General features: G+C 52.6%; 1 protein-coding gene and 1 non-coding gene across 10 annotated transcripts; both read right to left on the reverse strand.

Annotated features, from left to right (window-relative positions):
* Nucleotides 1-621: 621 nt before the first annotated feature.
* Nucleotides 622-20,242, reverse strand: SHF (Src homology 2 domain containing F). Of its 9 annotated transcripts, none has more exons than XM_060149186.1 (7): nt 19,745-20,242; nt 10,990-11,131; nt 8,210-8,419; nt 6,656-6,796; nt 5,234-5,405; nt 4,971-5,090; nt 622-1,309 (listed from the first exon to the last, which is right to left on the reverse strand). In XM_060149186.1, exons 1-7 carry the CDS (start codon nt 20,240-20,242, stop codon nt 1,123-1,125), a joined length of 1,470 nt encoding a protein of 489 aa, XP_060005169.1. In that variant the 3' UTR covers nt 622-1,122. The 9 variants fall into 9 exon arrangements, with proteins under 9 accessions (XP_060005169.1, XP_060005173.1, XP_060005193.1 ...); XM_060149180.1 differs by lacking the exon at nt 622-1,309 and adding an exon at nt 3,094-3,399; XM_060149197.1 differs by lacking the exon at nt 622-1,309 and adding an exon at nt 3,149-3,278 and having other exon boundaries at nt 5,236-5,405.
* A 6,538-nt stretch (nt 20,243-26,780) lies between these two features.
* Nucleotides 26,781-26,852, reverse strand: TRNAH-GUG (transfer RNA histidin (anticodon GUG)). The gene has a single exon. It is a non-coding gene; the product is annotated as a tRNA-His (tRNA).

Below are 26,852 nucleotides of genomic sequence, written 5' to 3' on the forward strand. Positions count from 1 at the left end.
CTGGCCGGCTTCAGGTCTCGGGGTCGGACCCATCGGCCCGGGGCCGCGGGAGGCGCGGCAGGCCCCCGCTTCCTCTGGAAAGGAAACGCAGTCGGCCCGCCAGCTTTCCCGCCTCCGCCGGCGTGCGGCTTCCGCGTGGCAGGGGCGCCCCGCTCCCTCCCGCCTGGCGCGCTGCCTCTTTGTCTCTCCGTGGCTCCCCTCCTCCCAGACAAATGGCTGTTGGCAGGAAATTAGATGCGCTCTCTGGGAGCCGCGCTCGTCGGGGCGGCGGGGAGGGGGCGCCGCGCGGCAGGCCGGCTCTGGTGCCCCAAGCCGGGGAGGGGGCGAGGGGGGATGTTTTGACATCTCGTCAAAGGAAGGAACTTGATGCTTCGAAAGTGCTTTTCACAGCCGCCTGTGTCCGCTCCAGAGTTGATTTATAAACAGAATCTGTGCTCGCTCAACTCCCTCCCCCGTCAGCCCGGGGCGGGGCGGGGGGGGGGATGGAGGAGGGGGCAGGAGGGAGCTGCGGCGCTGGAGGCGCGGAAGCGGCTGTGCCTGGCAGGACTGGGTTTATTTATTGCCTCTGGCCCAGAGCCGGGGCGGCCCCGGGCCTGTACAAGTTCCCTCTGGCCGAGCCCTTCCCCTCCTTCCCCACCCCCAATGCCGTCTCCCCGAAGCCCCGCACCAGACTCCGGCGGAGCCCGCCGGTGGTTTGGGGGTGTAGGCGGAGAGGTGGTTAGAGCACCCCGAAGGCCCGCGTCCAGCTCCATTCCCAATCCACCCCTCCACCCCTGGGTAAAGAGGGTGGAGGTCGCCACCTCTGCCCTAGGGGAAGAAAGAGGCTGGAGCTGTCTATCTTAAACTCGTCAGGAGATCAGCGATTCTGAAATCCCTTCCTCCAGGGGCTATCCTTTCTCCCCAGGGAGTCCTCTATCCTCAGCTCCAGACCACCTCTTATTCCAAGGCTCCAGTAGTCCTTCCCTTTAGAATAAATTAAGGAATCTCCAGCTGCCACTCGATTCCAGGGAGAGGGCCAAGAAAGGTTTGAGAGATCATGTGGCCCAGGAAGGGCCACAGCCCTCAGCCAGGGGATGAGCACAGGGCTGGGTCCAGATCTGTCACAATGCCCAGGCCTCACACCTACAGAGTCCGGATGGCCACGGGGTAGAGCAGGGACATGTGCTCGGCCCCCTTAATGGGCAGCTTGCGGCTGGCGTAGTGGTGCACGATTTCAGGGACGCTGCTGAAGGGCGGGCTGTTCTGGCCCAGCACATACTTGTGTTCCTTGGTCCGGGACAGCTTCATGTGCATGAAGCCCTGACTGCTCCTGGGAAGATGAGGGGAGACCCTGGTGAGTGGGGCCCTCTCCGGTCATCGTTACCACCCCACCACCCGCTGCAAACATGGTTGTTCCAAGCCAGCTGAGAGTGGAGGCAACTAGGGAAGGTGGAGGTCAGTCCAGGAAGCAGGGAGGGGATGTAGGGGATTTTGTAAGTAGGCAGCAGTAGGTACTGGCTTTGTGGTGAGGGCACTGGGTGTGCCAAGAATATGCAGGTGGAAACAAGCTATCAGCACCACCCCCCAACCCTGGGATCCAGTCGCTCCTGCCTCAGCCTATGCACCTCCCCCAGCCTATGTGACCAGGGCCAGTTTACCCTCCCCCTCCTTGAGCTGTGGGGGAGGACATCTGTGGGGGGGGAGCTCCTGGTGCCTCGTGAACACAGACACCCTTGGCAGGACGGTGGACACATGCGACAACCAACCAGGCAAATCTTGCTTGGGGCTCTCTTGCAGAGACTAGGGGAGAGAGGGAACTGGACATCACCCCCAAATCTGGGAATACTCAGCTGCCTTGTCCTGGGGACATCCCTTCACCCTCCTGCTAAGTGGGCCTTGGGCCAATCCCCCAGCTCATCTGTCCAGCTCTTCTGCCTGGGATGACATCATCTGTGAGGCTGCAGCTCCATCCCCTCCCTCAGAGAGGACATGCTCCACTGCCTCTCCCATCACCCCACCACAATCCAGGAAATCAGCATCAGTGCCCAGCTCTGCCCACAAGACAAGGACCCTGCTGCTCAGAGCTCTGGCCAGCTCCCAGCAAGAACGTTTGTTCAAACTACCACAGGCCTCGTCGGCCAGGCCCCAGGTCTGAAACTCCAAACAGGCAATGGGGAAACCATGCTTGGGAGAGCCCTGAAGCCCGAGTACTTGTTTCTGCTGGTCAGAGCTTACTTGGGGACAAGAGCCGGGCTCAGAAGCTGGTGTGGGAGGTAGGACTGGGGAGGGGGCTGCCTCCTCGTGAGGTTTGCCACCCTTGAGAGGTGAGGCTGGCAAACCCCCTCACTTGCTTCCCCTGTCTGTACACAAAGAGGGCTCTGACTGGTCCCATTTCACTAGGGCCACAAGTGAGAAAGCACAGACAGTGGGGAGACTAAAGAGGAAAGGGATGGGAGGAAAAAAACAGGCCCTTAATACCATCCTTCCCTCCCCCGCCCCCAGGGTACAGTTCCCTAAAGCCTGGGCATGTGTGTCAGGGTGTGGGACCATCCTTCATCTGCAGGGCTGAGATAACGGCTGAAGTTGACAGTGACCACGCAGGCCCTGGGAAAAGAGCAAAGGGCCTGAGGAACACATACAGCCCCTGGGGCAGTAGAGAGGGGAGGCAGTGAGTGGTTGCCCTCCCCTGTCTGCCCTATGCCAAAACCCAGACCCAAGGCTATGGGCATCAGGGTAGGCCCTGTGCTTCCACAGTTTGGGGACAGCCCCTCCCCACAGTCCACTTGACAGAATCCCCTCTCCTGAAAACTGTACATTGTATCTTCTCCTTCAGGGACAGATCTGGCCAAGAAGGGCAACAAGTGGCCAGAGAACTGAGTTGGCAGCTGAGCGCTCAGCCTCCACACCTGGATAACTGACCTCCTGGGACGAAGTCCCAAGGGTCCATTAAGACACAGCAGAGCCCTTGCCTGACCCTCAGGGAACTGAGGTGGGACTAGCTGGGCAGCAGGGCTAGGGCTGGCATGGCTTTTGGAGGAAGCTGTTTAATTACCAGTGAAAGCCCTTCCATTACAGAGAGAAGAGAAACCATAATTGTATTTCAGAGAAGCCATTTATATGTAAACGAGGCTCTGGCAGACAGATGCTGGCAGGGCCTGATCAGCCTGGGCTGGAGCGGTGTCCAGGCCGGCCTCCCCCTTTCACTCCTCAGGATAAGGCAGGGCCCAGGCTCTGCTCTGCTCTGCTCTGCTCGTGTCTCTTCTTGCCTTGGACCATACCAGACTTGATGGGGCGTGGAGCTGTGTAATGGAACAGTGTGGTTCTTGGAGTTGGCCTGAGCTGGGTTCAGATCCTGCTCTGGGCACTTTATTAGCTGGTGGCCTTGAGCAAGTCACATACCTCTTTAAATCGATTTTCTTTCTATAAAAAAGAGATTGATCTTGCAGGACGGTAGCTGGTTTGGAGATGGTATGTATGCTGCTTGGCACATAGTAGATGCTCTATGAATCTTAACTATAATTTTTAAAGCAATACACATTCTGAAGTTATGTAGATCAAATTTTTGACAAATGAATTGTTCCTAAATGCTCCTTTGATGTTATAATTTGCAGACTCCCCCAGCATAAGAGGTGGAAGAAACCTAAGAGGTATCCATTGACATATTTTGCAAAGGTAGAAACCGAGGTCCAGAGAGGTTAAGTGATTTGGCTAAGGTCACACAGCTAGTTTGTTTTTTTTGTGTTTTTTTTGCCGTACATGGGCCTCTCACTGTTGTGGCCTCTCCCGTTGCGGAGCACAGGCTCCGGACGCGCAGGCTCAGCGGCCATGGCTCACGGGCCTAGCCGCTCCGCGGCATGTGGGATCTTCCCAGACTGGGGCACGAACCCGTGTCCCCTGCATCAGCAGGCGGACTCTCAACCACTGTGCCACCAGGGAAGCCCCACACAGCTAGTTTTATTAAAACCAAGAATGAAATTCAGGTTATCTGACTATAGTCTGGCGTTTTTTCCATTATCTTGCAGTGAAGTTGAATAATTATCCTCCAGTGTATCTGTTTAATATTCCCAAATTTCCATATATTGGATATGTCTGAAGTGGGGGTGTACCTGTACTCTAATGCCCCCTAGAAGATGTGACAGGAAGTGGTACAGATGCCCCAGTAATGATGGGGGATGTGAATGGACACAGCACTCTGACAGGCTGCTATGTGGGGTGCAGGTTCTACCAGGCAGAGCTCCTAGGTACTGAGGAGAGGACTAGCCATCCTGCCAGTAGAACCTGGGAGGCTGATGCTGGTCTCTGTTTCTGTGCCCAGAGTGGAAGGCTAAGGAGGAGGAGGAGGAGCCCTGCCTCCCCTGCCTCTTCCAGGACCCTTTAAAGCCCAGTTGTCAGCCGCTAGCACCCAGACCTTCTGCCCTCTTCTTCAGAGTGAACAAGAACAGCTTTGTGTCCACTGCTCCATCCTCCTCCCAGCACCCAGCCTCCATCTCACCCTGTTGAGTCCCACAGGCAAAGTTCCTATCTCCTCGCCTGTACTTGTAGAACATCTTGGGCTTCCGTTAATAATGATGATAGTGATAATTCATTAAGCACTTGGCACTATGCTAAGTGCTTATTTCATTTAATTCTTCCCTGTAAGTCAGATATGATTATTCCCCCATTTTATAAGGAAACTGAGGCCCAGAGAGGTTAAGGGGGCCCCAGGCCACAGAGCTAGAAAGTGACAGAACCCTTCTAAGCTGCACTCTATAGCTTGACTGCTTCCCCCAATGGACTCTGCGCTCCCTGGGAGCCAGGGCTGAGCCTCAGACTTCTCCAGATGCCCAGGGCTTGGCACAGAGTCGGCACATGTTCACAGGGGATGAAGTTCTCCCCAGCCTGGCTGGGCATGGGAGAGATTCTGGCGGCTCCTCTTGTCCCACCGATTCCCCTTGGAGTCATCCTGACAGGCTCACTCTGCCTAAAGCCACCAGCCAGCAGGCCCCACTCACTTGAGGGACAGGGAGAAGTCGTTCTTGCTGGTCTCACTGTTGCGCACCAGGTAGCTGGCCTCTTTGCACAGCCGGAGCAGGTTCTCGGCATCTGTTCGACTGATGGCCCCGTGGTACCAGCTGAGGACAAGAGAGAGGAAGGGGGGGCATCTCTGCTGGGTCCCTCGCTGTCCAGGCCCACCCATTCTGGGTGTCCCCTGCAGGCAAGCCGGTGCCAGGAGGGGAAGGGAGGGGAGAGTCCCCAGCTGGACACAGACACTCACACCTGGTTTTCCAGAGGCAGTGCTGGGTCTGTCCACTCCCCCAGGGGGCTGCTGGGCTCCACGCTTAGGGACTTGGCTGACTTGGGGTTCCCTGCAGAGAGTCGGGGAGGGAGCCGCCCCTTCTCCTCCCGGCCAGGTGACAGGCAGCTCTTCTCAGATCCTTCAAACTGGGCTGTGGGGGACATACCAGTCATAGACTCTGAGGACCCTAGAGATAGAGCCCTATAGACTAGCCAGTGCTCCATCCCCATTTCCAGCCAAAAGGGGGCAAAGGAATGCTCTGGAAGGGTGGGGCGTGCTCATGAGCCTGACCAGCTCTAGGGACAGTATCCTAGGTCCATCCCTGGGTGGGGCGGGGGCGGGCTCAGCTCTCCTGTGCCACAGGGCCTCCCAGTCCCCACACCATGGCAGGAGAGGGAAGACAGCAACACTAGAAACCACTTAAGCTCCTCCCTCTGGAGGAGCTGACTGCCTTCCCTTATTCCATCCCCCTCAGGGTGGCTTCAGTGCTGATAATATTGTTTCTTTCTCCTCCTCAAGAGTTCATTACCGTTCTCCAAATCACCCTGCCAAGCCGTTCTGTAGAAATGACTTATCGATCTGAGAACAATTATCTTGACTCCCCTTGGTGCCATCCTGACAGGCTAATCCTGCCCAAAGCCGCCAGCCAGCCCGCCCCTCCCCCGCCCCCAAGGTCGCGGCCCACAGGCTCCCCTCCCCCACCCACAGAAGCCCAGCAGAGGCATCTCTGGCCTCCCAGACTGGGACAGGCATGACCGCTGAGCCTGCCCAGGGAGGGCTGAAGCCAGTGAGCCAAATGGGCACGAGCACACATGCACAGATGACAGAGACCCTCCTTCAGCCTGTATTTACAAAATACCCACTCACACCCACGCACAAATGTACAAACAGGTGCTCATGCAGGTGTGCGTATGCACAGATGCAAGCACATCCCTGGCTGCCCATTCTGGGTAAAACTGAAAGTAGATGAAGTGTTCAGTGTCTTTTTTCGCCGCCTAGCACTTTCAAGCCCTCATTGTCTTTCCAGTCACCAGATACAAAGATCAAACCTTTCCTTTAACTTCCTGTGCTAGCATCACCCCTGCCTCAGGTGTTATTTGCACTGAGGAGGGATCTGGTCAGGCAGAGCTCTGCCCAAAAGACTGAATTTAGAATAATGGATTTTTATGGCATGGGGGGGGAAAGATATTTGGAAGGGGCCTCCCTCAGGAGATACCTTCCCCACCCCTTTAGGGGAGGGAGGAACGTGTACTTTGTCCCTTCCATCTTCCTCCAGGGCGAGAGGGATTCCTCCTGGGTTCTCTGAACTCTGCCCCACCTCTCTGCTTCTCCAACCCAATCCACAGGGCCTGAGGGCTGAGAGGACACATCACCCTGGCCAGAAGCCCCCAAAGGACCCACCGCTGCCGTCCTCCAGGCTGGACTCAGGGAGGGGTGAGGCTGGACCGGAGATGTCCCTGTCCCCGTCGGGAAGGGAGGGGCTGCTGTCCAGCTGTCCCACCGGTGGAGGCCAAGGTAGGTCTTTGATGACCTTAATGTCAACTGGAGCCAGTAGCAGCAGGGAGAAGAGAGACAGACAGGGACAGAGACAGAGAGAGGCAGAGATTGAGACACCAAAACCCAGAGCCAGGACACAGGACAGCCTAGAAAGGAGGAGGGTCAGAACAGAGGCAGGGGCAGCTTCTGAGGGAAGAACAGGACTCTCAGAGGACTGGGCGGAGCCACACTGACCGCACCATGGCAGGTGGGAGGCTCCAGGAGCAAACAGCTAGACACAGGGTCTTGCTCTGCCAGCCCCACAGGTCCCCTTTATTTGACCTCTCACAAGCCTCCAGGGCCCAAAGGGCCCAGGAAGGGAGGGAAAAGCAGGACCAGGAACTGCCCATACTCCCCAGCATCATACCTGGACACCCACACAGCATCCTGGCACGCCCCACCTTGCCTCCCTTCCCCCTTTCGCCTGCAGCCTGGGAACTCATGGGCAGCGAGACCGAAACAGCCCAGCCTCAGGCTGTCAGGAAAACTCAGAAGCCAGAGCAGATGTTTTATTGAAATTTACCCACCACACCCTCAATCCTGAGGCTTGACAATTAGGAGAGCCATGCCACTGGCAGCTGCAGGACTGCTAACAGGTTTCCTAATGAGGAGCATAGATTTTCCCATTAAGCAACTCAAACAGTATTGATTCTCCAAGGAGACTTCGGGAGATAAACGGCCCATCCTCAATGGTGCACGCTTTACGGGAAACAAATTAGGAACCTGTGGTTTCCCAGTCTGGCTGCCGGGGTGGGGAGGACAGAGTGGAGAGCCGGGTCCAGCTCCAGGATGAGCTCCTTGCCCAAGGAGGGCTGAGGAAGACATGGGAGTAGGAATGAGGTCTAACGGCACTGAAGTCCTTTATGTTCTCACTGAACAAGGCTCTTGTACCAGGCTCTTGTATCACCCACTCAGGCCCTCTCTATGTTGGACTCCGGGCCTGGGATGGACACTGGGGTGCTTGGTACAGGAGAAACCTGATGATTTCTCCCTCTCCCCACTGGTTCCTGCTCCTGAGAAATACCCTTGGGGCTAGGCTATACACACAGTGGGTTTTCACTGTCTGGAGTGTCAGTGCTTTCCTTTGTTACGTGTACGTATTTAACATATGCCACAAGTTTTATCATTTTGTTTGGAATTTCTTTATTTTTAAGTATACACCGCCTCCCAAAAGATGGAAGTGGCTCAAGCCTCTTGGCCTCTGAGAGGTGGTGATGCAGGGAGTCATCCGCGACCCTGCACACAGTTCTGTGTCCACACCGCCCAGCTCACCACTCTCCATGGTGCAACTCAACTGCACTTCCCCTGAGCCCAGCTCCTGCCCCCCACCCCCACCCCAAGTCCACTCCTCCCATCCCCCTGAGCCTGGAAAGCTGCTCAGAGGCCTCAGCAGACCTGCCCTCTCCACCCAGGACTCACCTGCAAAGGCTTTGGAAATCCGCTCCTTCTTCCACTCCCAGGGCTGGTCATACTCCTCAGGGGGCCTCTCATCATCCTCTGGCAGGCGGGACTCCCGGGGCCAGGAGGCCCCCTCACCTTCCGGGGTGGCCCCCTCCTCCTCCTCTGGCTCATAGGGCGTGTCATACAGAGGCAAGGGCTGAGCTGCTGTTTCCTTGGAGCCCCGGATCTCTGCCAGAGCAAGGCAGGAGGGAAGGTGTGAGCAGTCCTGGCTGCCTGGCTCAGCGCCCCCAGTAGCACTCCCCAGCTACAAGCCTTCAGAGGAGATGCTGGCTGTGGGGGGAGCCCAGTGACCACACATCTGGGGTCCCTCACCCTCAGAACACCTCTAGGATTCCAAAACCATGGGACCCAACAGAGGCAGGGGCAGAGAAAAGATCCTGCAATGGCCAACAAGGGCTGGGGAGCTGAGGCTTACACATTTAGGAAACTGAGGCAGGGTCCATCTCCTTGCTACTCAGATCCATTTATTTCCTTGTGTCCCAAGTTATGTCATTTTGCAATCAGAAAATCCTTTGTTGCTCAGGTACTGCTGACCACCCCCTCCTTGAAACTGTCCCCTTTGGACAAGTCATTTTCATGGACTGTCCTCCTCTCCCATCACCCCCGTTTGGTCTCTTTCCCTGGATCCTCTCTTGGTCTCTGTCCGCCAGGGCCAAATCTTATTCATTTCTCCCTGCTCTCACTCTCCAGTCTCATGGCACCCTTTGCATCTATATGTTTCCAACTGCCATAAAAATGTTTCACTTTGATGTTTCAAACTCACTGCTTTCCCCCAAAATTCTTCTAGTCTGTTCTGTGATCCTCTTTTGGGGATCACTGACCCAGTGAAAATCTGATAAAAGCTATGGAGCTACTCCCTAGAAAAATGTGCGCATTTTCACATACAATTCCACGACACTCATGGATCTCCTGGGGGTCTACACCCTTCTCATCTAAATACAGTAGCCGCCCTCTCACTTTCTCCATTTCTGTCTACTACACTGCTCTCCTTGGTCCTGGCTGGCCCTCCTTCATTCTCTGAATCCCATGTGTTCAGTGCCAATACCTGATGACTCTCCCCCTCAACTCTCCACGTCTAGATTACTGCTAGGGTGAACCTCCAATCTACAGGCTCATGTTTCAGGGGCTCCATGGAATGACACTCCCTACTGCTCTCTGCTCCCTCACCCACCTCTCCCAGGGAGGGAGAACAGCTTATCTGATTGGCCAGTGGAAGCTTCCTTTCTTTCCCAGATTTGCCTACTTGCAGAGAGAGAACGTTCTGGTTCTTTCTCCTCCTGCCCCCGTGCAGGGGCCTATAGCTGTCCTGAGTTGCCCAAGCCTGAGTAGGCAAGTTTAATTCTGTGGTGAAGTATCCTTAGCTATGTTATTCTGGTGACATAGCTAAGTAATGTTCTCCAGTCAACTTTATCAGTAATAAAGCTGGCATTGCTATCTCCATCTATCTGTTTCCTTAATCCTATTCCTCAGTTATTTCCAAGCTCAGAGGGGAAGAAAGGGGTGTTAATTATTGGTCCCTTAAAGCCTCAACAATTTCCACGATAGCCTACTAACTCATCTTTCTCATTTTTTAATTAATTAATTTATTTATTGGCTGAGTTGGGTCTATGTACGTGGGCTTTCTCTAGTTGCGGCGAGTGGTGGCTACTCTTCGTTGCAGTGTGCGGGCTTCTCATTGCAGTGGCTTCTCTTGTTGCAGAGCACAGGCTCTAGGTGCGTGGGCTTCAGTAGTTGTGGCTCACGGGCTCTAGAGCACAGGCTCAGTAGTTGTGGTGCGCGGGCTTAGTTGCTCCGCGGCATGTGGGATCTTCCCAGACGAGGGCTCGAACCTGTGTCCCCTGAATTGGCAGGCGGATTCTTAACCACTGCGCCACCAGGGAAGCCCCCTAACTCATCTTTCTGATGCCCAGTTCTTCTAGTGTGTTCTGTACACCAAAGCCTCAGTAATCCTCTAAAAATGCCACATTCATCCTGTTCCTTTCTTGCTCAAGAATCCATAATGGCTCCCTTCCCATTTTTGGAGCAAGTCCAAATGCCTCATTTGAGCCTTCAAGACCTGCGCTACCCCCTCTTGGCCTCTCTCATTTTAGCTCTCCTGTATGCCCAGCACTAAGATTATTTGCCCCTGAGCAAACCTTCCTCTCATCCTTCCCTGGGGCCTTGGCTTACACTGATTGACCCCGTCCTCCTCTCTGATCACCCACATTGTTCCCTTTCCCTGGATGCTTTCTTGACCTCTGTTCCCCAGGGCCAGGTCTCATTCACTTCTCCCTGCCCTCACTCCTTGAACTACTTGCTCAATCTCATGTGCATTGCAACTGCATTTCTAGTCATGTGTTTCCAATTGCCATAGATGTTCGCTTCAAGGTCCCATCATTTCAGACCCATCACCTTCCCTAAAGCTAGTGATTCTCTTCTTGGGATCAATGACCCCCAGCCCACACCACTAGCTTGTCATTCGTGACTATCCCAAATGCTTCTGTTGTCTGCCCTTTGGTTGTATGGCCTTCTCTAGCACCTCACGTCTCAGGCACCACAAGTCCCAGCTTCTTCTCCAAAATGACTATCTTGAAGATAATGGCCACCCTCCCCAAAGACCCAGCAAAGGCTTTCTCCATATTTTCTAGGGACCAAGGAATCAGTCCTTAGACTTGTGGGTCCCAGAGCCTGTTCTGCAGATACTCAAGCCTCAGGGAGCAACCCCCAACCCCACCCCCACCCCAAACTCCATCACTCACCGGCCATCATCTTTTGGGCCTCATAGGGCTCCATGTAACCGTCATTCTCGGGGACCTTCTCTGGGGCTCCTGAAGCTCCTATTGGGCCTTCACCAGTCTCCTGAACATCAAACGGATCCGCATAGTCTTCTAGAATTGCTAGCTTTGGGAAGAGAGTGAGGGGAGCAAGCTTCAGACGTCTGAGAGACAGCTCTGCTTCTCCCCAGGATGCTCTGTCCATGGGAGCAAGAGTCCTGGGCAGGGTGCCCAGGAGCTTGGATGGGGAGAAGCTCTGGCTGTTCCTTTGCAGGGGTCCCCACTAGGCTGCCAACAGAATGGTACATCTTTCTTTTCTGTTAATTTTGTGCCTCTGGCCCATTCCCTGGGCTAAATGGACAGGATGAGGCTCTGGGCTTTAAGGCCTGCCTCATTCAGGGTCCAGGCAGGACCAGAGCCTATACCAGGTGGCCTAAGAGAGGGAATTAATTCAGAGACCTGGTTATAAAGGTGCTGGAGTTCAAAGAATAAGCAAGGAACAGTAGGCAACTGGGGGATTAGCTTGGTCCATGCCTAGCATTGCATTCCCAGATGCTAAACAAATAAGTATTTGCTGACCTTCAAGGAAGATACTGAGTTTATGCCACAGTTCACTGGTTTATCCTCACAACATCCTTCACAATGTCATGTGGGAATTATTATCCCCATTTTAAGGAAATGGAGGCTCAGGGCAGGTAGGGAACAACACGCCCAAGTCCATTCCACGTAAGTGGAGAAACCAGGATTGGAACCTGTGCCCTTTGTGCAAAATCATGCTGCCAGCCTGCTACCACTGGGCATCTTGGCTGTCCTGGGAGAGAGACCACCTTGGGATAGCCCTGAGAAAGCCAGGGTTTGGGCTCTGCTGAAATCCCCCAGGCTCTTGGAGGACAGGGACAGGAAAGGTATGGTCTTGGCCCTCCTCATCCCAGGCTGCAAGCCGCACACCCTGCAGAGGAGCTTAAGGTGCTCGGGGTGGGGCACAGCTGAGGGCAAGAAAGCCTTTCTCCAAGCTGGGCACAGGCTTGGGGGACCTGCTGAGGCAGAGACAGAGCACAGCCCGCTGCACGCTAACTGCACCTTGGGGCAGGAGAACACTGCACACCCGGTTGCCAGGCGTTGACAAGAGGTAGCTCTGGGGCCTGTGGCATGGGGAAGGGGCCACTCCTGCCTTTCCCCTATTCTCGGTCTAGGCTTTGGTTCTGGTCCAGATCAGGACTGTGGGAGACAGTTGGGCAGGGAGGCTGTGGGGATGACCACCTGTCCTGGGTTACAGGACCTGGGACCCCTACCAAGGCGGAAATGGAGAAAGAAAACTTCCCACCTCAGAGCCCCCTTCTGCATGTTCCTTGAACCCCCACTGGCCCCTCTAGGGGCCTCAAGAGTGTCCCAACAGCTCCTACCATCTCATGCATCGGTTCTTCACCTCCTACTCGTTTCACCTTGTTCCAGTCAAGACCCCCAGCTCCTTTACCTCCCTCAAATCTCTGCCTGCTTCTGAGAAGACCACCATCTCAGATCATCCCATCACCTCCACCAGAACATCCACTGGCCTGGGGCTCCTTGTCACTTCTGTCCCTCCAGCTCCAGTAAGCACCTGGTTCACAGTGGGCACTAGAAAAATGTTTCTGCTAGATCACTGCCTATTTCCCATTACAGCCCCCCGCCCCGCTCTGCGAGTCCCCCTTCCTGCAGGAAGTGCAGAAAAGGAATCCACTCCTACCCCGAGCTGCTTCACCCCAGGCCAACGGGCACCCACAGTCTCACCCACCTGACCAAGGGGCTCTGGAGCCAGCCCATTGGGTACCCACCCAGGTCGGCACCCAGCCTTACACTCATAAGTGGCAGCTACTTAACAGTAACTGAATCAACAAATGTGCTATCCCTAAACCTTGCAATGGCTCTCCAGTGCCAAAAGAACAAGTCCAAGTTAAAGGGATTTAAAGATTCCACTTTGCTCTTTGGGTTCTCTCTGCCCACCCTAGGTTACTTTGTTACCTGAAAGCTCTATAATCTCTTTCTTCTCTCAAAGGCTTTCCCTTTACCTGGATCAGATTATTTTTCTTTAGAAAGCCTTCCATTCTCCCTCCAGGTCTGGTTAGGGCCTCTGTGCTGGGCTATCAGCACACTGTGTAGTAAATACTTGTTTTATTATCTGTCTTCCTGCAGACTGTGAACTTCCTGAGGGCAGGAACCACGTTCATTGCTAAATTCCCAATACCTAAAAGTGCTCAGTAAATATCTGTTAAATCAGTTCATATAAAAGAGGAAGGAAGAATGGACAAAGGGAGCACTTTTCCTTGTTCATTCAGGAGAGGAGGAAGCATGAATCTGGCTGGGGAGTCAAACACGGCGTATGAGTCCCTGGAAGCTGCTCAATAAGTAGAAGCACCTGGCCCAAGCCCCAGGCCCCCCCTCCCCAACTCCACAGAGCGCCCCTTGCCTTCCCTTAGCAAGCCCAGTCAGAGCTGCAGGCAGCGCCCTTCCCACTGGAGTCCTGGGCCAGTCGTGGCAGCTCGGGGCCCATGGGCACCCAGGTGGCAGCTCTGTGGGCAGCTCAATGGCTCCTCTGTTCCATTCCTGGCTCCACACCCTGCTCCAGGAAGCCCTGGCCTCCGCCCTGGGCTGGGGCGCCTAGAGAAGCCACCCACGGGGCCGGGTCGGGAGCAGCAGCAGAGACACCTGCTGGGGCACCCGACCTGGACATAGAGGACGTGTCAGAGACCAGACCTGCTTTCCCAGTGGCTTCTAGGTCACGTGAAGAGGCAAAACTGCTCCGTGTGGGGAAGCTGCCCCTGTAGGCTTCTGACACCTTTGCTCTATCATGATTTACTTTGTTTATGGGCCCTCTACCTGACTCTGCCGTGCTCATTGTTGTATATGGCATCCATCACAGGGCCTGGCACACAGTAGGTGCTCAGTGCGCATTTACTGGATGCTCGAAAGGCCTCCTTCTACCCAGACTCCATCTTCTGGAGTGACACAGACTCTCAGATCCCCATTCATCCTAACTCTGACCTGACCGACCAGTAGGGGCTGTAGGAGCAGCCTGTCAGGAGAATCCACATTTGATAGGGATCAAAGCCTTTGGCTCAAGGGCAGAAGGAAGGAACTGGCAGGGAAGGCACCTAAAGCCAGGGCTGATATTTAGGCACATCCTCTGGTATGCTGTTGAAATGCTGAAATACTTCCAAACTAGTAGGTAAGTAGCTCTGCCCAGAGGGCCCCGTGGCTCCCTCCACTCCTGCAGGAGGGTGGCAGGGTGCCTCCAGGACCCTGGTCTTGCACCTGTTCAATGGGGCAGTGCTCCTCCCAAAGCAGCTGTCAGGCCTTGCCTCTCCTTCCTGCCCAGGCCTCTCCTGAGGTAGCTGGCAGGCCCACCATCTGGTTGAACCCTCCACTCTGCAGCTACGAGTTTCTGACCCCACCTGTGGGGCTTTTGAGGCCAGGGGAGCAAAGGAGACACATGTCACGGGATTTGGGCTCTGCAAAGTACCCGAAGTCTACCACTGTCCCTTTTCTCCATTTCTTTAGTTTATATTTAATGTCTGGAAGCCTCTGGTTTTTTAATCTGTAGAATGGGGATGGTATTAGCACCTACCTCATAGGACTGGGTAGAGGACAATGAACGTAAAAAGTCCTTGGCCCAGAGGCTGGCAAGGAGGAGTCAGTGCTCAATAAATGTTTGCCGTGATGATAATCTCTTTTATTCAGGCATTAAGACCCCAGAGTTCAGGTGCTTGTCCAGGGTGCACAGCTTGCAGTAGCAGAGACAAGAAAGACAGAGACCCAGGTCTCTTGAGTCTCATTGCCTTGCCACAGATTTTCTAGAGAAACTGGGAAATGTAGCATCTTCTCTCCTCTATTCGTAGATTTAAAATACACCTTAGCATGTTAAAGGCTCTGAGAAGTCCTGCAACCAAAAGACTAACTTAATTTTGTTTAATTCAGCATTTCTCCAAACTATTTAACCATGAAATCCCTTTTCCACTGAAAGTCTGTCAGTCTGGGAAATGGTGTACTATTGATATTTACCTTCCTCAAGATTGAACTTTTTGCACTTTCTGTTCCCACTTACTAGAATGCCCTTCCCAATTTTATCTGCCAGGGAAACTCCTTCACGTGAAACAAATTTGTTATTATCCTTTTCTAATAACAAAGCAATGCCATGCTTGTAAAACATTCATCACAGACATGCAATTGATGCTACCAAACCTTTTAAGACCCTTATAAGGCATGTCCGAAGCCACTTTGGGATTGGGTGGCAAGTGCTGGCCTTCAGCATTCAGGAAATGGTGAACTCAGCACAGAATGCAATCCTCATTCCTTCCTTAAGAGCCTCCTTCCCCTGGTTCATTAGCAAATGCTCAGTGGATACTTCCTCTCTCTGCAGGCCTCCTCTCAGCAGGTGCAAAGGTCCCATACAGGAGCTGGCAGCCAGTCTGGAGTCAGGCTGCCCAGCTGGGAACCTCAGCTCTCTAACTAGCTGTGAAACCTTGCAAGCGTGACTTAACATTGCTGTGCTTCAGTCTCCCTTTTCGTAATGCTGGAATAATAACAGACTTGTCCTCATAGGGTTGTTGTAAGGATCAACTGGTCTAATACACATCAGCTGCTTCAAATTGTACTAGATACAAGGTGGAGGCTCAGTAAATGTCCACGATTATATTATTAAATACAAAGGACAAATTCCTGGATCCTCCAAGAGCTCACAGTGACAGACACAAAACAACTTCCCAAAGAGTGAAGCACCTTGAGGTGCTATGAAGCCACACGGCTGAGCCCCAGGCTCTGCAAGCCCCACAGGCTCACTGTATGCAGGGTTTGGGCCCCACCTCCACTCTCATATCATATCACACTGGTTCTCCAGGGCAACGGGAGTAGGCTGCAGGGAGCCCTCCAAGTCCCGGGCCCCAGCCAGCTGCTCCATCCAGGGTCACAGGGTCCCAGCTGTTCCTGGCTCCCAAAGGGTGGAGCACCAGGGCTGCAGTGTCACTGAGTCACTGCCCAAGCCAACAAGCCGCAGTTGTCTTCCAGAGGGAGGGAGTGCTGCAGCACGAGGAGGCAGCAGTGGATAGGGTGGACTGGCCTGCGGGCCTCAGCCCTCCTCGAAGCACCAGTGGCAGTGGCACCAACAACAGCACAGGCCACAAAGTTCAGATCCCTTGACCGGAACCCTCCTCCTTTCCTCCATCAGGGGACCCAAGGACACGTGTGAGATAAACGAACCAGACCTCTAGACTCTGAGCAAGTCATATGAAAGAAAATTAAAGCAAAGAAGGAAACAAACTCAAAAAAGGTAAGGACTCGGTCTTCTAGGTGGCGAGTCTCTTTCAGCGCCTAGGCCAGTGTCACTTAATGATACTCAAAACACTCAATGAACACTGGCCAGGGAGGGCCCCTACCTGCCCTCCTAATCCCAGGGCAGGCATGTCTTGTTCATCTTCTGACATCCGGAATGTATCCTTCACTTTCTTCTTCCCGCCTATCTGTTCACTCGTTTCCAAACTTGGGCCCAGAGGATCCAAGTCCATGTGAAAACCATCTATGAGGTACAGTATCTATTCTTCAAAGTTCTTAATATTTCGGGCCCTGTGAACACCAGTGAGAATCTGAGAGCTGTGAGCCTTTTCCCAGAAAAATGCTCATGCCCCCAAATATGTGCACAGTATTTCTGGAGGTTCTTGAACCCTAGAAGCCCCTCTGTGAGCTAAGAACGAGAACCCTAGTTTCAATTCATACAGGGTGCCTGACTGTCTTAGTGTTCACATCACCTCTGTCTCTCTGTTTTGCTCTCTCACTCTCTCATTCTCTCTCTTTCTCTCACACACGTATCTTGGCATGATGGAGGCCAAGGACACACTGTGCAGATGGTCAGAGGCCACTCAAAGCTTCATCCAACCAGGGCCCCTCTCCCATCCCCATCCCCTTTTCCTAATTAGATCAGGTTTTTCCTGTTGAAGGTCTGAGAAAAGGGAGCAAAGCAAGGGAAGGCACAGCTCTCTAGCCCCTCTGCCAGAGCATAGCCTGATGGCCAGACAGGGCCCAGTACCAAGAGGGAGTCTTCCTGCAGCCAGATGGCGAGGCTCTGCCTGCCTGCTGCTCCCACACCTGCCCTGCCAGGCCTGCCCAGATGGCCACCCTTGCACCCCTGCCAACTGCAGCCGTGGGTCTCAGGGTGGGCCAGCAGCCAGAGCCCTGCACGGGGAGAAGGCTAATGGTCCTGAGCCCCCAGGCCTCTCAGGGTCCTGTCTGAGGCCTATTCTCTCCAGCCCCTACATCCACTGGGCTCATTCCCCTTCAATTTCTCTGGCTCATCACAGAAGCATTTGCACCCATTTCATCAAACCTCATGATCCAGCTCCTCTCAGAGGGTTCTGACCCACCCAGCACCAGCTGCTGTCCTGTGGAAGGAGAGAAGTGAGCCAGCCCAAGGCAAAACCTGGTCCCCAGCCTCATCTCACCTCAGGAAGAGACGCAAAAGCAGCAAGCCAAGAGGACCTGCAGGGCTAAGCGGAGGGGGAGCTGAGACTAAGGAGAAAGCAGCCACACAGGACAGGAACACCAGCTCAGCAGGGCCTCGGGGGCCAGGCTGGCTCACCATCCAGCAGGCACAATCCTGTGTGAGCTCTGCAGGCAGGTGCTGACCCTTGGGTTTAGGCTAAGGGGCTCAGGTACCTAGTCTGGGCTCTTCCTGAGAAGATCCAAACTCTGCTCCTGAAGAGGTGGAGCTGCTCTCTCTGAATGGTGGGAGCCCCCAGGTCAGCTTCCCTGCCCTTGGGCCAGCTCAGATGGCATACTGAGTCTTTCTCACACACTCATTAAACCACAGATTGTGTGGCTCCTAGGAAATCCTGCTAGATTTCATTCCTGTCCCTGCAGCTGACAAAGGAGTCAGATACCTCTTAGCCTCCAAGGTCTGAGCAGCCGACAGATCACAGAGACGACCCAGGGAGAGGCATGGATGCCCTTGGTGAGAAGAGGCTGTGGGCTTCTGCATGGTTGTGTGGGCACAGCCCCTTCCTTGGGGTCTCTGTGGGGAAGTGTACAAGGGGAACTTTAGTTAGGGGAGTCTCTGACCCTCAGGTCACCCTAGCAATGGAGAGTCACCACTCAGGACTTATTGATATTTATGCACCACCCCTCTTTATGCCAAACAGTGTGTCAGGCACTTGGGAGACACAATATGAGGATAAGGCCCTTGTCCTGGAGGAGCCCACGGCTTGGTGGGCAGCCTGTTAGGCCATTCCAAGACAATACAGAGAGGAGGAGGGCCAGGGACAGTTCAAGCCCACATGCCAGCAGGCAGTGGTCAGGGAGGAGGAGACTAACTGATCAATAGTAAGAACAAAGCCTAATGCTCCCTCTGCCTCACTGCCACCACCACCATCGGGGAAAATTAGGAAGAGGAGCCTAAGGACATGTGAAGAAGCATAGGCTCCTTCTGCAGGCGAACAGTCCTGGCCCAGGATGGGTAGCCATGCCCCATGGCAGGAACTAGGGGAAAAATAATTCACATTCCTGAGGCTTCTGCTCTGACCCTGACACATCTCTCTTACCCAAGAATCAGGCAGAACAGTGGCGCACTCTCAGCTGAAAGCCTCAGCCCTGGAGCCAACAGATTCAGACAGCAACTTTGCTCTCCAATCAAAGAAAACTGTGTTCTCTGCTGAGGAGAGGGGAGTCAGCCCCAGAGCAAGCTCCCAGGGGTAAGTGAAGAGGGACAATAGAGCTAGGGCAGCCCACCAAGTCATCGTCCTAGAATTTAGGACTACAGGGACCTGGGGATGACTTTCAGCTGTCAGGGAGGGATAAGGCTGCACTGAGGTTGGGCAGGGGGTGTCTTCTCTACCAGGGGCCTTTGAGCCACAGTGGATGTTCTTGGAAACAGTGAATGCCCAGCCCGCCTCTCTACCCCAAGCCTTCAGATCCACAAAAAGCTCTAGCCACCCTCAGAGTGGACCCGGGGAGCAGGAGGCCAAGAGGAGAGGAGGAGTGGGTTCAGTTGCTTAGCCCCTTCTGGGCAACAGGTTCTGAGCACTGACTGTCCGCATACCTGGGGGGATAAGGGAAGGAGTGCCGGAGTGGGCCTGCCTGGACCTCAGTGGTTAGCATCCTTGGTGAAGAGCTGCATACTGCCTGTTCTGGCTTCCTGAGAACAACAGTCCACCCGGCTCCAGTCCCACTGGGTAAGGCAAAGGCCAGCTCTTGCCGTGTCCACAGGGAGAAACCCAGCCTTCACCTCCTTCCTGGGGCTTCAGCACCTCCAAGGATGCTTGGGCTTTTTTAACAGGAGAAGGAGTGGAGCTTGGTGCTGGCTCTGCCCTGAGGGGGAGAGGTTAGAGATCAAAGGGCAGTGAGCTGCTGCTCCCAGAGGATTGAAAGGCCATAAACTGGGGAGAAACGGGCTCAAATCCCGTTAGAAAAAAGGCTCCCCGATTAGGCTCCGGGGTCTGCGATGAGGAGAGCAGAGATTGGGAGGGGGAGGGTCACTAGTTCAGGGGCTATAATAAGGGAAAGAGGCAGAGTTTGGGGCGCACGTCCCAAATTAGAAGGTCGAGAATCTGAACAAAGGTGGATGAAGGCTCCGAGCCCCGGGGTCAGGGACTAAGATCGTGTTCGCCAGGAACCGTGACGCCAAGGGGCCCGGCCCCGGTCAGGCCACCTTTGTCCCTCTCGAAAGCCCCAGACCTCCGACCACCTCTCCTCCTTGCAACCCCCCGACCGGCGTGGCACTCACCCTGTCGCTGCTGGCGGGTGGTCCAGAGATCCGTTCCTCGGGAGGAGGCGCTGGGGGGCCAGGGGTCTCGACCCGAATAAGGCGGTGGGGTGGCGAGCCGTGGCGCGGGGGCGGCGTGGGGCCGGGAACGGCAGGGGTGGCTAGAGCAGCGGAGCCGGACGGCCCCCCGGAGTAAGGGTCTTCAAAGTCGCGCTCCCTCTGCAGTCGGTAGGCGGCCAAGATGTCCGGGGGAGGTGCGGGGGGCGCGGCCGGGGAAGGTGCGGGGGGGCGGTAGTCCGGCTCCGGGGGCGCCGGCTTGCCCCCACCTCCGCCGCCGCCGCCTCCGCGGAAGCCCAGGTGCTCCCGGAGCCACTTGGCCACTCCGCCGCTGCCGCCCCCTCCTGGGCCGGTTCCCGCACCTCCGGCGCCCCGGCGCGATCCAGCCGGGCCGCCCCCCGCGCTCCCCTGCGCCCGCGGCCCCGGGCCGGAGCCGGCAGGAGAAGCTCCGCTCAGTAACATGAGGCCAGCCAGACTGAACGTGGGGAGCTCTGTGGCCGGGCAGGGGGCGGGGCGGGGGCGGAGCTCGGCGGGGCGGCGAGAGGGGGCGGGGCTCGTCAGTAACAAGGGAGGGGCGGGGTTCCGCTACCTAAAGCAGGCGACCTCCCTCCGCCCGGCGGAGAGGAGCGGGCGGGGGCTTCCAACCTGTGTGGACCGAGAAGTGAAGTGGCGACCCTAGGGCAGGGAATGCGACTCTTGAGGATGCACTGAGGATGAATCCTCCATGTGTCGCCACGCGCGCCTCCCTGGGGACGCACCTGTGCACGTCTGTTCCCCCTCCCCAGCTCCCACCTCGCGCGAGACGCCAAGAGGGGAGTCTTCGGACTCCGGGGTTCCTGGCCCTCCGGCGCCTTCCGCCCCTCCCTTACCCTCCCCAAGGCCTCCCAACTGGGAAATAATATCCTGGGAGGAAAAACTGGGGTGGGGTGGGGGCGAGACAGGGGCTGTTCTGTAAGATGTGTCTGGAACTACCGGCTCCGGCGTGCTGCCTTCGGGGCCCCACCTACCTCCTCCCATCCAACTGCTCTCTGTGCACATACTCAAACCCACTCCAGGTAGACATCTCACATCACAGACAATCATCTCCCTAGAGGCACCCACTTCTCCCGAGTGGTTTCCACACACGCCCTCCTCACAGGCAAACGGCCCTTGCACAAACGCCTCCCACCCGGCCCTGATGGCAGCGCAAGCATATACACAGGAATCCCTTCAAGTCCCAGGTTGCGTTGCCAATCAGCTTAGTGACAGAATAGAAACAGACAAGTCAATAAATCAAGTCTAGAAACAGTTCCAGTGTTGTCTATCATAAACCCCTTATCCTCCAGAGGCTCGGATGCTTAAGCATTTTTGTCTTAGAAATAAAACCAATTTCTCCCCAGGAATGTTGTAGCCCTGAGGCCAACGCCAACATTTGCTTTTGACTCTGATGGAAAGGTAGCAGCTTCACCTCACCAGCATCCCTCTGAGCACTACCTCAGTGTCTCCCTCACTCTTAGGCTCATATCTGTCTTGTGGGGGAGCGAAGAGCCACGTGAGGCCCCACAGGGAAGGGAGCTCAAAGCTGGAGCAGCGTAAGATGTGATGGCAAAACTGAGAATACCCTAGGATTCCCAGGGCCCCAGGTCTCAAAATATTTGTTGAGTTTCTGCTTTGTGCATATTCTTTGGTGTTACAGGACAGTGCTTTCCAAACTGCGATATGCACACGAATCTCCTGGGGAATTTGTTAAATTGAAGTTTCTGATTCTGTAGGTCTAGCTGGGATGGGGTCCCGGTGTAGTTCCAATAGGCTCCCAGGTGATACAGATGCAGCTGGCCCTCCCACCACACTTTGAGCAGCAGGACTGTAGGAGATACTGAAATATCTGATATTGTGTCTGGTTTCATGAGGTATAATAGAGAAAATAACGTGCACATCGTAAAAATGTGCAGCTTAAAAAATTGACTAACAAATCAAAGCTGGACATAGAGATAATAATTCTAGAAGAATTGTCCAGTTGATGCATATTGGAGGGTCTCCTCAATCACCAGGTGTCTGACAACAATAATTGTGGGCTGTAGCCAGATCTCTGAGGATCAGTGGCAAGATACTCAATGCCACTGATTTTCACTTGCCTTATATCTGCAAAGGGCATGATGACTGTTGTGTGAGGATTAGGGGAAATGATAGATATGAAATGATGGAAATGATGGAACAGGATTTAAAAACTGTAAAGTGCTTACCATGGTAGATGTCAAATGAAGCCACATATGTTTAAGAAATACGGAGTTAAGCTGCTGACAGCTCAGAGGAATGGAATCAATCAAGTCTACACAAAAGATAGTTAGGCTTCATGGAGGGGGTAGACCTGAGCTGGGTAGGATTTGGACAGATGAAGCAAAGGAGTGAAAGATCATTCCAAGCCAGGAGGTCAGCATGAGTTGAGTGAAGGGATTGAGGTGGGAACCAGCCTACCATAAAGAAGGGGTGGGTTCATAGTGAGGAAGGGTAGGAAGTAAAGTCACATGAAGAGTGGGGAGGATATCATAAGGGTAGAGTTTAAATGATAATTAAAAAGCTGTAGTACCTTATGTGCACCATGAACTTACTCTTGTTTTAAACTATCTGTTAATGCACTTTCCTCCCCCACCAGAGTGTGTGCTCCTGGAATCAGGCATTGTTGAGCACCTCATGGGGCCAGGAAGCTTGCTAGGAACCAAGGATACAGAGGTGAGGCCCTCTCGGCAAGCCTCCTCTAAGACCTGGGTGGAGTTTGCCGTATCCAAAGTCTTGCAGTTAAGCATTGTACCATAGACTCAGGATTCTGAAAGGGAGCCGGGGGTGTTCCCATCACTTAGTGCAGAGCCTGTCATGTGGCAGGAGCTTAACAAATGTTGAAATGAATAAAGATCATTCCTCTTGTTCGTATTTTTATATAGCTATAATTGTGGTATACACAATTTTATGTCCTTATTTTTTCCACTTAACATTGCATATTTTCCCCATTTTTATTATGTAAGCTTTATTTTCTTCCAATTTTTTTTCAAAATATTTCAAAGCTACAGAAAAATTCAAAGAAAGTACAGTGGAAATCTGTATAGCCTTCACCTAGATTCACTACTTTTTAACATTTTGCCACATTTGTTCTATCCCCCCACACTTTTTTCCCCTTAACCATTTGATGCAAGTTTCAGGTATCATGATACTTCAGCTCTAAATACTTCAGCAGCCATTCCCTAAGAATAAGGAATTCTTGCATGGGGCCATTAGACCATTACCATAATAGTATTGTCTATTATGCAGTCTACATTAATTTTTTTCCATTTCCCCCCAGATGTCATATATATATAGTTGGGGTTTTTGTTTGTTTGTTTATTTTTTGTCCTGATTCAGGATTTATCAAGGTTCCTTCCCCTGTTGCACTTGTTTGTTTCTTTAATCTCTTTAAATCTTGAACTGTTCCCCATTTTTTTCTTGCTAGTTTGTTTTTCATGACATTGATCATTCTGAAATGTCCAGGGCAGTTGTCATGTAGAATGTCGCACATTTTGGATTTTTCCATAGCTTCCTCATGATTAGATTCAGGTTAGACAGTTTTTAAAAGACCATTACATGAGGGATGTTGTGGACTTTCTAGTGTGTTACACTGGCGGGCCAGCCAATAGTGCACATTTTTCCTTCATTGGTGATGCTAGGCTTGATCACTTGGTTAAGTTGGAGTCCATCAGATTTCTCCATTTCACAATTTCACAAAGTAAGTTGTGGTGCGATAACCTAAGACTATTAACTCCCAACATGTTTTATCCAGTGGTTTTAGCTTCCATTGGTGGTCTGTGCTTACATTTGTTATTACACTGGGGATCACAAAATGATGACTCTGTCATTCTGTATCTGTGGGTTTTTAAAAATTTTTATTTATTTATTTATTTTTGGCTGTGTTGGGTCTTTGTTGCTGTGCGTGGACTTTATCTAGTTGTGGGGAGCGGGGGCTACTCTTCCTTGTGGTGCACGGGCTTCTCATTGCGGTGGCTTCGCGGTGGCGTCTCTTGTTGTGGAGCACGGGCTCTAGGCGCACAGCCTTCAGTAGTTGTGGCACACGGGCTCAGTAGCTGTGGCTCGTGGGCTCTAGAGCACGGGCTCAGTAGTTGTGGTGCACGGGCTTAGTTGCTCCGCGGCATGTGGGATCTTCCCAGACCAGGGCTCGAACCCACGTCCCCTACATTGGCAGGCGGATTCTTAACCACTGCGTCACCAGGGAAGTCCCTGCATTTGTTATCTGGCATTCATTTCTGTAAAGAAGAGTTTCTCCTCTTCCTCCTCCCTCCCCCTCCCCCCATCCCCATGGTCTCAAAAACTCTTTTTTTTAAAAAAAATTCAATGTGATATAATCCATTACCATCATCATTCTGTTTGATGCTCAAAACTGTCCCAAATTGGGCCAGCAGGAGCCCTTTCAAGAGGCTTCTGCATTCTTTTGACTTGGTCTCGCCAATCTTTAAACACTTACTTGCATTCTCACACGAGATGTTCCAGACTCAACTTGTACTTACCCTGCTGCAAAATGTAACCAGTCATTTTTTTAAGGGAGTCTTACTCCTTTTAGTTGGAAATAGTGCTTTAAAATTGACTTTAAAAATGGCAATTTAATATCTCATCAAATGAGCATACCTCAGTTTAGCTCATCACTTTATTTGTTGAGCATTTAGGCTATTTCTATTCTCCTCCCTTCTAAATAACTGTAACAAACATCTTTATGTGGATAACTTTTCCAAGTTTAGGATTATTTCCTTTGACAAGATTCCCAAAAGTGGAGTTGTTGGGGCAAAGAGTGTACATTTTTTTCTTACTCTTGATACACGTTATCCATCTGCTCTCATAGAAAGTTTTAAAAGTCAACAACGACTTCTAAATGTTAAGCCTAGTTATTTTGTCTCATTCCTCTTTCTCCTTTGCAGCACCTGAGTCTGCTGACCTCCTCTGTGCTTGCAACTGTCTTCTCCCAAACTTTCCTTAAAATGACACTGTTCTCCTTTCTCTTAAGGCAAATCCTCTCTTCCTCCCTTAACCTCCTAAATTTTCGCATGTTCCAACACCTAGACCTTAGAGCTCACTTTTCTTACTGGGTACTAAGTGGGGTGTCCCTCCCTTCTATTTGCTTGACTTTGAATGCCCAGTCCCATCCTGAGCTCCCATTCCTTCTGGTTTTGTCTTCTAAGTCTGGCCCTTGGCTTTGCTCTCCAGACTTGCCTTGGGTCCATCTCTGTCCACAACCTTGAGAGGACAGACATATCCCAGTATACTCATATATGCACTCTGTTCTTAGAGATTCTGCATGTAAATGGAGCTTCATTTGGGCCGTGTTTTCTATTTGTCTGATATAAAATAACATGGGGCGGGGGGGGGGGGACTTCCCCGGTGGTCCGGTGGTTGAGAGTCCACCTTCCAGTGCAGGGGATGAGGGTTCGAGCCCTGGTCGGGAAGCTGGGATCCCACATGCTGTGGGGCAACTGAGCCCGAGCTCTAGAGCCCGCGTGCCGCGACTGAGACCTGATGCAGCCAAATAAATTAATTAAAAATATATATTAAAAAAATTTAAAAATAACATAGGGGACTTCCCTGGTGGCGCAGTGGTTGAGAATCCGCCTGCCAATGCAGGGAACACGGGTTCGAGCCCTGGTCCGGGAAGATCCCACATGCCACGGAGCAACTAAGCCTGTGAGCCACAAGTACTGAAGCCCTCACGCCTAGAGCCCGTGCTCCGCAACAAGGGAAGCCACTGCAATGGGAAGCCTGCGCACCGCAACGAAGAGTAGCCCCCGCTCGCCGCAACTAGAGAAAGCCCACGCGCAGCAACGAAGACCCAACGCAGCCAAAAATAAATAAATAAATTTATAAAAAAACAAAACAAAAAAAAACATGGTTCCGTGTTGCAAGAATACAACTTAAGATGCAACCATAAAGAAAACGGGGCCACTTCTCTCATTTATGGACTCAAGCAATCTCTTTTCAAATATTTATGGAGAGGCTGTATTCTTGGAACACAAGTATAGTAGGATTCAGTTCTGCCTTCAATGAACTTGAATTTTCTAACTTTAGTGGTTTGTGATTTAAGTTGGATCCTGACAATAAGATAAGAGATGGAAGTGGAGGGTCTCCAAATGAACTATCAAGTCTAGTCCCTCTTCCCAACTCCAAACCCAGGAGGCTTCCCTGACTTTCCAACCTGAAATAAAAATAGGGCTGATTCCCAGCAGAGCCCAGGCTCCCAAAAGTTTTTTACAAGCACAGTAAGGAATTCCTTTCCCTTATCTTATCACCCCAAATAGTGTCCCACCCTCCCTAGCTGCGAGCCCTTGCCTGGGGAGAAAAAGGACTGGATCAGGTGGAGATTCCCCTGGGTATGTATACTCTTTCCTGTAAAGGGAGATTGTCTACCAATGCAAATCTAACACTTCAGGCCTGACTTCTGAGAGTGAGGAGGAGGAAGGGAAGAGGTCACCTGTGTTATGCAAGAAGCAAGGGGGGAATATATTTGCATACATATATACATATATAAATATTTATTTATACAAAGACTGCCACAGAAAAATATATTGGAAACTGGCAATAATTGGTAGATAGGGTGAACAATGAGAGGGAGACACTTTTCACTGGCTTGTGCATATGTATTCTCTATTTGATAATGAATACACCATTTTTTAAAATAAATGTATGAAAAGGAAAAAAATCGCAAGGCCACAGGGGCGCTGTTTTGTTGGTGTAGGAGAATGATTTAGACACTGATTTTCCATTTATTTTCAGGAGGTAAGGGGTTACAACTGTTTGATCTAAAGCTGTATTCAGATAATTAAATGAGAATTACTGAAGGTGGTGATCATAGAGGTGTTTCAGTTTTCAAAGAAGAGAGATGCAGCGTTTCATTTTTAAAAAATGAGTCACGATTTATACAAAGTGTTATGGGCTGGGGGGAAAAAAAGGAATTAGAAAAGACAAACCCCTTGCCGTGCCATTGTTCCCACAATGCCGTGACTCGGATTCGAACCGAGGTTGCTGCGGCCACAACGCAGAGTACTAACCACTATACGATCACGGC

The sequence above is a fragment of the Lagenorhynchus albirostris genome, chromosome 1 (genome assembly GCF_949774975.1).
Source record: "Lagenorhynchus albirostris chromosome 1, mLagAlb1.1, whole genome shotgun sequence".
Classification (NCBI taxonomy): domain Eukaryota; kingdom Metazoa; phylum Chordata; class Mammalia; order Artiodactyla; family Delphinidae; genus Lagenorhynchus; species Lagenorhynchus albirostris.

What these genes read in the sequence shown, in the direction of transcription:
- SHF (XM_060149180.1), bottom strand. Translation starts at nt 20,242, where the DNA reads ATGTTACTGAGCGGAGCTTCTCCTGCCGGCTCCGGCCCGGGGCCGCGG. An exon ending in GGCCCAAAAGATGATGGCCG is followed by an intron (nt 8,420 to 10,989) that starts GTGAGTGATGGA and finishes TTGCTCTGGCAG; the next exon opens with AGATCCGGGGCTCCAAGGAA. An exon ending in GACTTCTCCCTGTCCCTCAA is followed by an intron (nt 3,400 to 4,970) that starts GTGAGTGGGGCC and finishes TCTTTTTTATAG; the next exon opens with AAAGAAAATCGATTTAAAGA.